This window comes from Hyla sarda, chromosome 1 (assembly GCF_029499605.1).
Source record: "Hyla sarda isolate aHylSar1 chromosome 1, aHylSar1.hap1, whole genome shotgun sequence".
Taxonomy (NCBI): Eukaryota; Metazoa; Chordata; class Amphibia; order Anura; family Hylidae; genus Hyla; species Hyla sarda.
In genome coordinates this window covers 273,167,134-273,182,755 of record NC_079189.1, presented here as the reverse complement: position 1 = coordinate 273,182,755, position 15,622 = coordinate 273,167,134, and the positions used below count along the sequence as shown (strand labels likewise).

The following is a 15,622-nucleotide window of genomic DNA, read 5'->3' as shown; positions in this document are numbered from 1 at the left end:
GAGGGTGGTCCTCCCTTCTTTAATCAACAGGGACCAGGTGGGTTTTATACAGGGTAGGCAGGTGGGAGACAGTACGAGAAGGAATATGGATATAATAGATATGTTGAACAAGACCAACACGCCCGGGGTAATTATCAGCCTTGATGCTGAGAAAGCCTTTGACAGGCTAAGTTGGCCATTTTTAATGAATACTCTCCGCACATTTGGAATAAATGGTCCGTTCTTCTCGGCTGTCTCCAACCTATACACAACACCATCCGCCCAAGTAAGACTTAAACATGCAACATCAAAATACCTACCAATTTACAATGGGACGCGATAGGGATGCCCCCTCTCCCCTTTACTTTTTGTACTCAGCATTGAGCCCCTAGCAGCATATGTCCGTAGAAATGCTGATATTACAGGGGTTAAGTTGGGTTCCAAAGAATGTAAGATATCGTTGTATGCGGACAATGTTCTTCTAACATTGACCAAACCCCATACGTCGCTACCCAACCTTCTTAGGGTCATTGAAAAATATTCTAAAATGTCTGGTTATAAAAACTGAAATACTGCCAATCAATATTTCACCTGGGGACTTGGACATTTTTAATTCTAATTTTAATTATAGATGGCAAGAGAATACCTTGAGGTATCTCGGCATTAAACTCACACCGAACACTTCTCTTCTCTTTAAACATAATTTTCCTCCTTTGGTCCAGGAGATTAACACCTTATTGATCAAATGGAAGTCACTTCCTCTATCCCTCCTTGGAAGGGTTGCATCAGTCAAGATGACAGTACTTCCCAAATTATTGTACATCATGGAAACTTTTCCAATTTTTATCTCTAAGGGGGCCCTAATGAAGTTTCAATCGATGTTACTTAAGTTCATTTGGAAGGGTGGGCGTCACAGGATCCCTATAGCAGTTTTAACTATGCCTAAAACATATGGAGGTCTGGCGTTTCCAGATGTATATAAATATTACTTAGCAGTACACTTAAGAAGGATTCCTTCTCTGACTGCAGTTAAACCGACCCATAAATGGTTGGAAATTGAAACGGAATGGATATCACCAGTCCATCCTAGCTCCTTAATCTGGACATGGCTGGCACCCAAAATTCCTAAGAAAATACTCAAGTCTACTGCATTAACACTTAAGGTGTGGGAGGCAACCTGGTCAACATATGGACTTAAATCACCAAAGTCTCTATTTACCCCACTGATCCCTCCTTCCCATCTTGTTAAAGGAAATATGTGGTCACACACTGGTTGTCAGCTAAACTCTTGTATTTGACGGATCTGATAGACCCGATGAGACGTACATTAATCCCGTTCTCAGAATTACAGTCTAAATATAATCTCCCAGATTCATCATACTCACTATATCAAGATGTGTGCACCCAACTGACCTCCCTTACTTCAGCTGCGACCCTTCCTCCTATGACACCCTTTGAGTCTTTATGTAAAAATTTCACATCGACTCGAGGGCTTATATCAGGCATTTACTCTCTGTTACTAATACCACAGGATATCGAAAATACGACACTCGTACATGGACAAGTGGGAGGCGTACCTGGGTCAGACTAACTATTGGACAATGGCAGACAATTTGGTCAAATGCAGCTAAATCTTCTTCTTGTATAAATTATAGGGAAAATCAATATAAAGTACTTACCTTTTGGTACCATACACCCGAACTATTGAATCACATTTTTCCCCAGGTTTCAAAATTATGCTGGAGGTGCCGACAAGCCAGGGGTACGCTTCCACATATTTTTTGGGATTGCCCTGCCCTGGCTGATTATTGGAATTTCATCGGAATCCTAGTGAGGCGTCTTTTGGGGATACATTTACCTTTAGATCCATCTATATTCCTTTTGAATATGTTCCCTAGAAACCTTAATAAAACACAGACTAGACTTTTATTACATATCCTGACTGCGGCCAAGTGTGTAATAGCTAGTTGGTGGAATGAGAGTACACCTCCACCTATAAATGTATTACTAGATAGGATTAGAGAAATAAAAAGAATGGAATATTTTTCAGCATCATTAGAAGACTCATTGCCGAAATGTTATGAAATTTGGCGGCTGTGGGATGAATACGATACATAGCAAGAACACCAAAGACAAAATAAAAAATAAATAAATAAATAAATAAAATACTACCAAAAGGTTGAAGGGGATCATGCAGCTTGTCTTTTTAGTTTGTGTTTTTTAATTTTATCTATAACTACTTTTATTTCCTTTCGATTTACCTTTTTTTTTTTTGAATTTTTTTTTCCATTTTCTTCTTTTTTATTTTTATTTTTCTTCTCTCTTTACTTAAAATGGAATATGTTCAGCAAGGCTGTTATACTGGTCATGTAGATAAGCTAACTTGCCATGTGTAGAATGGTAAGCTTAATCTATTTTCTATCGACTTACTTAATTAGGTATAAAAAAAAAAAATAGCATGTATTGTATATTGAAGCATAGTGACAATGCTACTCATTGTTATTGTGATGTCATAACTTTGCTATATATACATGACACTGATATGTTTTAATTTCCATTTTTGTCTTTATACCTTAGCTCTGTTTTCCTTTGTTATCATTTTGTAAAATTGTAAAAACTACAAATAAACAGTTTTCTAAAAAAAAAAAAAAAAAAAAGTACACAATGGCCGAGATTTATCAAACTGTGTGAGAGAAAAAGTGGAGTGATTTTCCCACAGCAACCAATCACAGCTCAGCTTTCACTATACCAGAGCTCGTTAGCTGAGCTGTGATTGGCCGCTGTGGGGAAATCACTCCACTTTTTCTCTCACACAGTTTGATAAATGTGGAACAATAAATGTTATGATATATCAGAATTAACTCATGAGGGGAATAAATAAAATCTGTCTGTGACAAACTGCCTGATTTTGCAGGTTACAACCAATCACAGGTGACCTTTTATAGCTTAACAAGCTCTGGTGAGATAAAAACTGTGATTGGTTGCTATAGGCAAATTAGTTTTTGTTTCAATTTTTATTTATTCCCATTGTACTTCATGGTATACACAAATATTATTTTTAGTTTTCCGATTGTTTTGTTTTATGGCTTGTTGAGCAGAATATAAAAATATTATAATAAAAAAATGAATGGACAAAGAGAGATTGTTCTCTTACTTGTTCAAATAATCCCATGGTCAAAGCTGGAAAAGCAGTGAAGAATACTGAGTAAAATGCTATAAACCAGCTGTCAAAGGCTGTCTGTGGGATGAAAAGAAAACATACCATGTTTATTAATTGTTTAAAGGGCATGTACACATATGAATAACACATATGAATAACACTGACACTGTTATTGATCTATTTTTTTTATAACTTGTCCCCTTACAAAATGACATATTTCTAATGCTATATTTATCATATATATATATATATATATATATATATATATATATATATATATATTACATTTATTGATATAACCATCTCTTTAACTGTAATAAAATGATCACATCATTATTTATGACCGATGAAAATTAAACACAAAAACAATCTAAAGTTAGTTAGCAGTAAGATCAGATACATTTTTATAATTTTACCGCATTGTTTTGCCACGAACCACTGTAATTAAAACAATTGCAGTAAGATGTGCCATTTTATAGCAATATAGCAATTGCGGTCATTCATGGCAAAAAAAAAAAAAAAAACAAAGAAAAAAACACATGCATTATTTTAACATTGTAATGATATCAGTCCTTTCACCACAAAATCTATGGCATAACAGAAACAAAAAAACAAAAATAACTACAACTCCCAGCTTGTACAAACAGCTAAAGTGCATGCTGGGAGTTGTAGTGGTGCATCTGCTGGTTGCATAACTACAACTCCCAGCATGCCCGTTGGCTGTCGGTGACTGCTGAGAGTTGTAGTTTTGCAACAGCTGAAGGCACACTGGTTGTGAAACTTAGAGTTGTTTTTTTTACCTAACTCAGTGTTTCACGACCGGTGTGCTTCCAGCTGTTGCAAACTACAACTCCCAGCAGTCACCTTACACCATGCACCGTACATGCTGGGAGTTGTAGTTTTGCAACTGGAGGCACACTGGTTTTGAAACACTGAGTAAGGTCACAAACTCCGTGATACATAACCAGTGTGCCTACAGCTGTTGCAAAACTAAAACTCTCAGCATGTACAGTCTGTCAGCGCATGCTGGGAGTTGTAGTTTTGCAACAGCTGGATGTTACCCCCCCCCCCCCCATGTGAATGTACAGGGTACACTCACATGGGCGGAGGCTTACAGTAAGTATCGGGCTGCAAGTTTGAGCTGCAGCAAATTTTCTGCAACAGCTCAAACTGCCAGCGAGAAACTACTGTGAACCCCCGCCCGTGCGACTGTACCCTAAAAACACTACACTACACTAACACAAAAAATAAAATAATAAGTGAAAAAACACTACATATACACATACCCCTACACAGCCCCCCTCCCCAATAAAAATGAAAAACGTCTGGTACGCCACGGTTTCCAAAACGGAGCCTCCAGCTGTTGCAAAACAACAACTCCCAGTATTGTCGGACAGCCGTTGACTGTCCAGGCATGCTGGGAGTTTTGCAACAGCTGGAGGCACCCTGTTTGGGAATCACTGGCGTAGAATACCCCTATGTCCACCCCTATGCAATCCCTAATTTAGGCCTCAAATGCGCATGGCGCTCTCACTTTGGAGCCCTGTCGTATTTCAAGGCAACAGTTAAGGGTCACATATGGGGTATCGCCGTACTCGGGAGAAATTGGGCTTCAAATTTTGGGGGGTATTTTCTGCTTTTACCCTTTTTAAAAATGTAAAGTTTTTGGGAAAAGAAGCATTTTAGGTAAAAATTTTTTTATTTTTTTTACATATGCAATAGTCGTGAAACGCCTGTGGGGTATTAAGGTTCACTTAACCCCTTGGTACATTCCCCGAGGGCTCTAGTTTCCAAAATGGTATGCCATGTGGGTTTTTTTTGCGGTCCTGGCACCATAGGGGCTTCCTAAAGGTGACATGCCCCCCAAAAACCATTTGTCGCTCCTTCCCTTCTGAGCCCTCTACTGCGCCCGCCGAACAATTAACATAGACATATGAGGTATGTGCTTACTCGAGAGAAATTGGGTTTCAAATACAAGTAAAAATTTTCTCCTTCTTACCCCTTGCAAAAATTCAAAAATTGGGTCTACAAGAACATGCGAGTGTAAAAAATGAAGATTGTGAATTTTCTCCTTCACTTTGCTGCTATTCCTGTGAAACCCGTAAAGGGTTAAAACGCTTACTGAATGTCATTTTGAATACTTTCGGGGGTGCAGTTTTTATAATGGGGTCATTTATGGGGTATTTCTAATATGAAGACCCTTCAAATCCACTTCAAACCTGAATTGGTCCCTGAAAAAAAGCGAGTTTCAAAATTTTGTGAAAAATTGGAAAATTGTTGCGGAACTTTGAAGCCCTCTGGTGTCTTCCAAAAGTAAAAACTCATAAATTTTATGATGCAAATATAAAGTAGACATATTGTATATGTGAATAAAAAAAAAATATTTGGAATATCCATTTTCCTTACAAGCAGAGAGCTTCAAAGTTAGAAAAATGCAAAATTTTCAAATTTTTCATCAAATTTTGGGATTTTTCACCAAGAAAGGATGCAAGTTACCAAAAAATGTTACCACTACGTTAAAGTAGAATATGTCACAAAAAACAATCTCGGAATCAGAATGATAACTAAAAGCATTCCAGAGTTATTAATGTTTAAAGTGACAGTGGTCAGATTTGCAAAAAATGGCCGAGTCCTTAAGGTGAAAAAGGGCTCAGTCCTTAAGGGGTTAAAATCAGGGAACAATTTTTGTGAGCAGGACAGGGAACTGACAGCCCCAGCCAGCCAATATTATTCATGCAAAGCATGAATTGTTGTAGCTTAAAATGATTCATTTTTATAAGGTTGTAGCTTATATTAATGAATATAAGACTGTAAAGTGCTGTTAGAATAGGTAAATACTATTCCTAGATTTGTTCAGTATATACTATTTAAATTTCCCACTCACCCTGTAATTCTCTGCTCTGGGAGAGAAGACAATTGTCCTTTGTTATGTGATTTAATATACAGGCTGCAGGTGCCGGCACTATGCATATACAGGAATAATCACCATAGAGGGAGAATAATCACCAACCCACTGTCCGTGGGTCCTGCTGCATATGCAACACTATTCAAATAAAATGCAGGACTCGTTCCTGCAACAGAGATAACATATGCTGCGGGACCGGCGGGACGCACGGACATTGGGTTGGTGATTATCAAACATATATTTTGTGCTCTTTTTCAAATTTTAAAATGATTTTGGTTAATTTTGGTATTATTATTCAATTACATTACATTATTTAAATTCAATAAAGGAGAATGAAAATAAGGGGAACCTCACACATTTTTTGCATAAATAAATATAAAAAAAATATGCATAGGGTTCCCCATATTTTTATTCTCTGAGGACCATTGTTATTGGTCCTCCCCAGACTAAATAACGGCAGCTTGTTACTGCCTAGGCCCAGGAGCACCATTTTTGATGCTCCGGGCCTGTTGGTACCGGCTCTTACCCCCTGTGGTGGTGGGTACCGGGGGTAATAATTGGGGGTTAACGCTAGCTGTTTTTGTGGCTAACGCTAAGCCCTGGTTTAGTAATGGACTCTGTAAATTAGACAGCTTCCACTACTAAGCCTGTAAAGTAAATAAATAAAAAAAAAACACAACACATTTAAAAAAAAATTTATTCCAAAAAACAATCCCCCACAAGCCCTCATAAACCATTTCAGTAACATAAAACAAAAAACAAATGCTGATCATTGACGTAGTCCACCCGATATACGGATCCAAAATGAGAATAAAAAACATGGAAAATAGGTTAGTACATTTATTTTCACCTGCCCGCACATCTCCCTCCTGCTCGCGCCTCATGACTACAACTCCCAGCATGTCCTCATTGTAAAGGCATGCTTGGAGTTGCAGACATGAGACGGTGGGCTGGAGGGAGAAGTGCAGGCGGGTTAAAAGCAAGCCAGGGAAGCTTGTCACCCGCTCGCACATCTCCTGCCACCTGCACTGCACGACTACAACTCCCAGCATGCACTTTCAGTAAGGACATGCTGGGAGTTATAGGCATGCGGCGCGGGCGGGTGACAAGCTTGTCACCTGCCCCCACCACATGACTACAACTCCCAGCAAGCCCTTACAGTAAGGAAATGCTGGGAGTTGTAGTCATGTGACACGGGCAGGCGGAGATGTGCTTGTCACCCACCCACGCCACACCACCACAACTTTCAGCATGTCCTTACTATAAGAGCATGCTTGGAGTTGTAGTTGTGCAACGTGGGCGGGTGACAAGGAAGCGGGTGGCATTGTGCTCCGCTCCCTGGCTTTCCAGCGGGGAAAATTAAGTAACGCTAGCAGCAGTTATTGGGCAGACGGTCTGGACAAGCACGTCTGCCTGGGAAATATGTAATTACAATGCCGTCATTTCATATTTCTGTTGGACAGCTCCGCTCCCCTGCCACCTGCCTGTATCTACCACCCGCCCGCAAGCTGTTGTAACTGTAACTTCCAGCATGTCCTCACTGTAAGGGCATGCTGGGAGTTGTAGTTCTGCAGTACCTAGTGAGCGGGTGATATATGCAGGTGGGTGGCCTTGGAGAGGAGCTGCGCAAAAGGCGCTAAAAAGTCACAGTTGTGACTTTTGTGCGATTTTTTAAAAATTGCTGTCAAAGGCAAGTTTGTAAGCCTGGTCTGACCTGACTTAGGCTGGGTCCACACTACGTTTTGTCCCATACGGGAGCGCATACGGCAGGAGGGAGCTAAAACCTCGCGCTCCCGTATGTGACCGTATGCGCTCCCGTATGCCATTCACTTCAATGAGCCGACCGGAGTGAAACGTTCGGTCCGGTCGGCTCATTTTTGCGCCGTATGCGCTTTTACAACCGGACCTAAAACTGTGGTCAACCACGGTTTTAGGTCCGGTTGTAAAAGCGCATACGGCGCAAAAATGAGCCGACCGGACCGAACGTTTCACTCCGGTCGGCTCATTGAAATGAATGACATACGGGAGCGCATACGGTCACATACGGGAGCGCGAGCTTTTAGCTCCCCCCTGCCGTATGCGCTCCCGTATGGGAGAAAACGTAGTGTGAACCCAGCCTTAGGGCTGATTCACATCACGTTCTCTCCCATACGGGAGCGCATATGGCAGGGAAGAGCTAAAACCTCGGGCTCCCGCATGCCTTTCTATGCGCTCCCGTATGTAATTCATTTCAATGAGCAGGCCGAAGTGAAACGTACGGTCTGGTCGGCTCATTTTTGCACCGTATGCGCTTTTACAACCGGAACTAAAACCGTGGTTGACCACAGTTTTAGGTCCGGGGAAAAAAGCTCATACGGCGCAAAAATGAGCCGACCGGACCTAACGTTTCACTCCGGCCGGCTCATTGAAATTAATTACATACGGGAGCGCATAGAAAGGCATGCGGGAGCCCGAGGTTTTAGCTCTTCCCTGCCATATGCGCTCCCGTATGGGAGAAAATGTGATGTGAACACAGCCTTACACTTGTAATTTTTTGAAGGGGGGTTGCAACTTTAGTTTTTCCTTAAGTGCGACTTTGGCACTTGATATATTCCCGACCACTGCAAAGTGAAAACTGAAAACTGCATAGGTAGGGCTGATTGGTATTTTTTGCTTACCCACAAAAGTCGCTCAAAAACTTGCTTAGGTACACGTGCAACTTTTTGTGCGACTTTTGTAAGCAAAAAAAATAAAAGCGTCTAAATCCCTTGATAAATCTCCTAATTAGCCACTGACCTAATTAGTCTGTGGTCTCATTTAGAGATGAGCGAACTTACAGTAAATTCGTCACGAACTTCTCGGCTCGGCAGTTGATGACTTATCCTGCATAAATTAGTTCAGCTTTCAGGTGCTCCCGTGGGCTGGAAAAGGTGGATACAGTCCTAGGAGATTCTTTCCTAGGACTGTATCCACCTTTTCCAGCCCACCGGAGCACTTGAAAGCTGAACTAATTTATGCAGGATAAGTCATCAACTGCCGAGCCGAGAAGTTCGTGACAAATCGAATTTACTGTAAGTTCGCTCATCTCTAGTCTCATTATTCAATTGAGGGGATTTCCTGCTTGTTTAAAGCCTTTCTCATTCATTCTATTGGGGAGATTTATCAAAACCTGTGCAGAGGAAAAAATTATCATTTGCCGATTGCTTCTTCCATTTTTAGAGGTCTCTTTAAAAATGAAAGAAGCAAGTTGATTGGCTGCTATGGGCAACTTTTCTCTGCACAGGTTTTATCAAATCTTCCTTACTATATGTCAGAGAGCAGTTTGCAAGCAAGCCAGTGTATGGCATCCAGATGTGACCACTGCGCCAATGAAGGCAGTGGCCACATTGGGATACCTGCTCTGCCTCTGATGGTAGTAGCAGGTTATTTAAAAATATAAAATAAAAAAATGATATATATATATATATATATATATATATATATATATATATATATATATGGAGATATGCATATCTATTATATGTATATCTATTTATATGTATAATAATAGCTGAGTACCCGGCGTTGCCTGGTTTTTCATATGTTATCCTTGAGGGGGAGGAAAAGCTTTTTGTCCTCATATCCCATCTTTAACCCGTTAACGGACCAGGCGTTCTTTCAATTTTGCACCTAAAAATCTGTATTATGGCTATTTTTTGCCCCACCAATTCTACTTTGTAATGACATTAGTCATTGTACCCAAAAATCTACGGCGAAGCGGAAAAAAAAATCATTGTGCGACAAAATTGAAAACATACAGCCATTTTGTAACTTTTGGGGGCTTCCGTTTCTACGTAGTACATTTTTCGTTAAAAATGACACCTTTTCTTTATTCTCTACTTGTATAGGTTTGATTTTGTATTACTACTGAAAAAAAATCATAAATACATGCAGGAAAATTTATACGTTTAAAATTGTCATTTTCTGAGCCCTATAACCTTTTTATTTTTCCATGTTCAGGGGGCTATGAGGGCTCATTTTTTGCGCCGTGATCTGAAGTTTTTGTCGGTACCATATTTGCATTGATTGGACTTTTTGATCGCTTTTTATTCACCTTTTCATGATAGAAAAAGTGACCAAAAATACGCTATTTTGGACTTTGGAATTTTTTGGCACGTACGCCATTGAACGTACAGTTTAAAAAGCGGTATATTTTTATAATTCGGACATTTCCACACGCGGCGATAACACATATGTTTATTTTTATCTCCCCCTTTTTTTTTTTATTCTTGGAAATGCCAGGTGATTCAAACTTTTATTAGGGGAAGGGATCATTGAAAGGGTTAATGAATTTTTTTTTTTTACACTTTTCTTATGCAATATTATAGCTCCCATAAGGGGCTATAACATTGCATTTACTGATCTTTACCACTGATTGATGCATCAATCAGTGTTTTCGGCGATTGAACGCTCAAGCCTGGATCTCAGGCTTGAAGCATTCATTCGGCGATCGGACTGCAGGAAGGAAGGTAAGAGACCTTCCTCCTGAAGTACAGCTGTTCAGGATGCCGCGATTATACCACGGTGATCCCGAACAGCTACATGAGCTAACCGGCACATTTTACTTTCACTTTTAGCCGCGCGGCTCAGCTTTGAGCGCGCGGCTAAAGGGTTAATAGGGCGCGGCACCACAATCAGTGCCGTGCGCTATTAGCGGCGGGTCCCGGCGTCACTATGACGCCAGGCCCGCCGTGATATGATGCGGGGTTACCGTGTAACCCCGCGTTTTATCACGGGAGCGGGACTAGGGGCGTAAGTTTACGCCCTTGGTCCTTAACAGGTTAAATCCTGACCCCATATCCCCTCCTCATATCTCAATCCCAAATCCCCTCCTCATATTCTGAACTCATATCCCGTCCTCATATCTCGTCCTCATATCCTGACCTCATATGCCATCCCAATATCCCGTCCCAATATCTAATCCTCATATCCCGTCCTCAGGTGGGGCCGAGTTGTGATGAAGATATTGTAAGCTGAAAATAAAAGGGGTATGGCTTAGTGTGGGCGTGTCTTTGAAAGATGGGGCATGGAATGCGGGGAGGGTGTGGCTTGCCAGCCGGACTGTCACACTCACCAGGAAATGCCGAGCAGAGCTTGTGGAGTAATAGGCACCAGAAGTCCTATATACTTGCATGGGACTTGAAACAATAACCCCATTCTTCACATATGGGGTAGGTTAGGGGTTAATTTAACTATTATATATGTTTTAATTGACATATAAGTAACATGTGACCAAGTATTATTGAAATATCTACAGCCATACGGAAGTTATGCTGCAACATACATTTCCCATAGACTTGTATGAGACTTTAAATAAAAAAAAACCCGACTCTCGCAAATGGTGGTGGGTAAGGGTTAAATTACCTATCCTATGTTTGTTGTTGACATATAAGTAACCAAGTTTCATGTTAATATCTTTTGCTGTTTGGAAGTGATGCTGGAACATAGACACATACATACACACACACACACAAATTTTAGTTTTTATACTAATTTGTTCTCTAACTAGCATTTTATACTAATTCGTTCTCTAACTAGCAATATATGCCTTAAGTACAACTTCTGCATCTTTTTTTTGTGGTACCCAACAAAATTATCAAATGACGCATGTGAAAAGACGCCAGGGAAAAATGCCAAAGGCTCCAAAACATAGTGGCAGTTTTTCTGGCAGTTTTCTGGCGTTTTTAGGCCTAAAAAAAACACAGAGACAAAACCTCAGTGGAATCCTAGCCTCATTCTGTAGGTCCATGGGATTACAACAATACCCAATTTATATAGGTTTTATTTTATTTTACTACTCGCTCCGTGCATAATGATGGGCGATACAGGGGCCCGGACATCGTGACGTCACAGCTCCGCCCCCACATGACATCACATCCAAACCCCTCAACACAAGTCGTCACGCCCCCTTCCATAGAGTTGCATTAAGACGGCGGGCCGTGATGTCACGAAGGGGCGGAGCTGTGACGTTATGATGCTCCGGCCCCTGTATCTCCCGTCATTACGCACAGAGCGAGTTAGCTCTGTGCAGTAATGACAGCAGAGTGCTGCAGCCGAGATCCCGGGGGTCCACAGAAGCGGGACCCCCGTGATCAGACATCTTATCCCCTATCCTTTGGATAGGGGATAAGATGTCTAGGGGCGGAGTACCCTTTAAGGACGCAGGGTTTATCAGTTTTTGCATTTTCGTTTTTTCCTCATCACCTTCTAAATATCATAAAGCATTAAATTTTGCACCCACAGACTCATATGAGGGCTTATTTTTGCGCCACCAATTGTACTTTATAATGACATCAAACATTTCATCACAAAATTTACAGCGAAACCAGAAAAGAAAATATTTGTGGGGCAAAATTGAAAAAACAAAACGCCATTTTGTAACTTTTGGGGGCTTCCGATTCTAAGCAGTACACTCTTTGGTAAAAATGACACCATATCTTTATTTTGTAGGTTCATACGGTTACAAGGATACCTAATTTATATAGGTTTTATTTTATTTTACTACATGCATCAAAATTAGTATGTGTAAAATTGTCATCTTCTGACCCCTATAACTTTTTTTTGATTTTTCCAAATACGGGGATATATGAGGGCTCTTTTGTGCCATGGTCTGACGTTTTTATCGCTACCATTTTCGTTTTGATGGGACTTTTTGATCGCCTTTTATAATTTTTTTTAGGGTATACAAAGTGACCAAAAATACGCAATTTTGGACTTTCCAAATTTTTTTTTACGTGTATGCCATTAACCGTGCAGTTTAATTAACATTATATTTTCATAGTTCCGACATTTACGCGATAACACATATGTTTATTTTTATTAACATTTTTTTTTAATGGGAAAAGGGGGGTTATTCAAACTTTTATTAGGGAAGGGGTTAAATCACATTTATGAACAATTTTTTTACACTTTTTTTTTTTTTTGCAATGTTATAGCCCCCATAGGGGAATATAACATGCAATACCTTGATTGCAGACACTGAATAATGCAAAGCCATAGCATTGCATTAGTCAGTGTTATCGGTGCTCTGCTGCTCCAACCTGGATCTCAGGCATGGAGCAGCAGAGCGACAATCGGACGGCGGGAGACAAGGTAAGAAGCCTCCTGCTGTCCTCTCAGCTGTCCCGAACAGCCCACTAAGCTAACTGGTAATGCTTTTCTCCCATTTTAGACGCCGTGGTCAACTTTGATTGTGGTGTCTAAAGGGTTAATACCAGACATCAGCCACATCGGCGATGTCTGGTATTAGCCGCGAGTCCTGGCTGATGATCGAAACCGGGACCTGCTGGGTATGAAGCGCGCTCAGCACCTGAGCGGGCTTCACATAACAGGAGCCGCCCACGAGCGTAAGTTTACACTTGTGGTCGTTAAGGGTTTAAAACTGTTCTCTTCTGACTCTTATAACTTTATTTTTCCATATACAGGGCTGTATGACAGCTATTTTTTTTACTGTGATTTATAGCTTTTATTGGTAGGATTTTAGTTATTTTGTCATTTTTTTTATTGGAAAACAGGGAATACTTATCGGAAGCGAGGCAGATATTTAATAGCCGATAATATAAAAATTGTGAAAATGAATGATTTTTTAAATCTGTAATTAAATCATTTATTTTGTGTAATGTACGTATTTTTATGTATAATGCAGAAGGGCTTGTTTTTTGCATCACCAATTGTACTTTTTAATGACATCACTTATTTTATAATAATTATTTTACAACATAATAACAGAGCAGAGCACCAATAACACTGGACAATGCTGTGCTATCGAGAGCAGCAGAAGACCAATCAGACGGCAAGGAGGTAGGTAAGGGTCTCGATCAGCTCCGCGGAGCTGTCGAGAAACTTTCATTTTTTTGTTTTAGACTCCGCATTCAACTTTGATCATGGCGTCTAATGGGTTAATGCCAGACATTGGCCCGATCGGGAGTGCCCGGCATTAGCCTTAGGTCCTGGTTGGTGATAGAACCCAAAGGGTTTGAACCATGCTCATCTCGTGAGCGTGCTTTAAACCCTGGCAACGGGGCCAGGGTGTACATGTACGTCCTAAAAGGGGTACTCCGGCTTAGACATCTTATCCCCTATCCAAAGGATAGGGGATAAGATGTCTGATCGCGGGGGCCCCCGTGATCATGCATGCCACATCCCGTTAAAATCAGTCCCCGGAGTGTGTTCGCTCCGGGTCTGATTACTGTCGATTACGGGGCCGCAGCGTTGTGACGTCAAGGCTCCGCCCCGTGTGACGTCACGCTCCGCCCCCCTTAATGCAAGCCTATGAGAGGGGGCGTGACAAATGCAGAGGCTAGCGACGAGAAGGGGCTGACAGCCGCGCTAGGTGCGGCGGCTCTGTAGGGACGGGTGGGTGTCGGTAGCGAAAAATAAAATGATACACATAGATGGAAACATATAATGTGTCGGCAGATAAGAGCCATTTGGCCCATCTAGTCTGCCCAATATTCTGAATACTTATAAATAGTCCTTGTCCAGACCTTGTATGAAGGATAACCTTATACATATCTCTATCTTATATGAAGGCTAGCCTTAAAGGGGTACTTCGGTGGAAAACTTTTTTTTTTTCTTTAATCAGCTGGTGCCAGAAAGTTAAACAGATTTGTAAATTAAAAATAGAGATGCATAGCTCTACAACATAAAAATGCACGAGGTTAACTGGGTACCTCTCACCCAACAGAGGAAAAAGGAGATTATTGAAAAAAGGATAAAGTGTGCCAGTCCTCATTACATTAACTCTTCAAAAAGTTAAATGATATCTGTCTGGAATCACCAAGAAAGGAAATAGATATATTGTTCCAATGAATATATATTTATTATATATAAAACTCAATATATGAGAATGAAATATTGATAAAATACAATTAAAAAAAGATAATATTGTGCCTTTCACATAAAAATAATAAAAGTTGGATAGATCACAATGTATATATCTGTATCTCAAATCGGACCTAAATGTCTTATGTCACCTGTAACAAAGAAACAACCTGCAACAAAGAAACAACCTGCAAATGAAAATACAAAATGCAATACTGTTGGTTTCAGATAGCTGTGGTATCCAATAGTAGCCATAAATTATGTCCTGTAAATAAAAAGATTGCGATCTTAATAAATAGTCCTGTTTGAAGTTATGGCCACGTTCATATATTGTCGACTCTGCATAAGTTGAAACAGTGTTTCAGTTACAGTTCTGTCCCATATGATGCGCACTCTATGATCGCTGTATTATCGTGCAGCATAGTAGCTGTAATTAAGTTGTTAGCACTTTCATGCCACTCACAGCTCCTGGGGTCTGGCTGGCTTTCTCACGCTCAAGCTGGGGCGGCAATGTACGGCTGCGTCTCTCCCAGCGAACTTCGAGGATGGCAGTTCTCGGCCGGTCAGCGTGTTTCCCAGTGGCGTCTGACGTCAGAAGTCAGCTGATTGCAGGTCAGCTGACTGTTTGGTTGTAAGCGCTCGTTCTAAAAAGAAGTTAAAGTCTTTTTGTTTCAATAGAGTTGGTCAGCAGACGGTCAATGACCTGAGTGGATATATGGCAATTTTTATCTTTTTGA

At 40.7% G+C, this 15,622-nt stretch overlaps 1 protein-coding gene across 1 annotated transcript in view; it reads right to left on the bottom strand.

The window, feature by feature from the left end:
- The window catches only part of ATP8B3 (ATPase phospholipid transporting 8B3), a 1,029,241-nt gene that overhangs the window by 160,109 nt on the left and 853,510 nt on the right, over positions 1-15,622 (bottom strand). Inside the window, exon 26 of the mRNA XM_056572418.1 lies at positions 3,134-3,217. Coding sequence (XP_056428393.1) covers positions 3,134-3,217 — 84 coding nt within the window. The remainder of the gene's footprint in view (positions 1-3,133; positions 3,218-15,622) is intronic.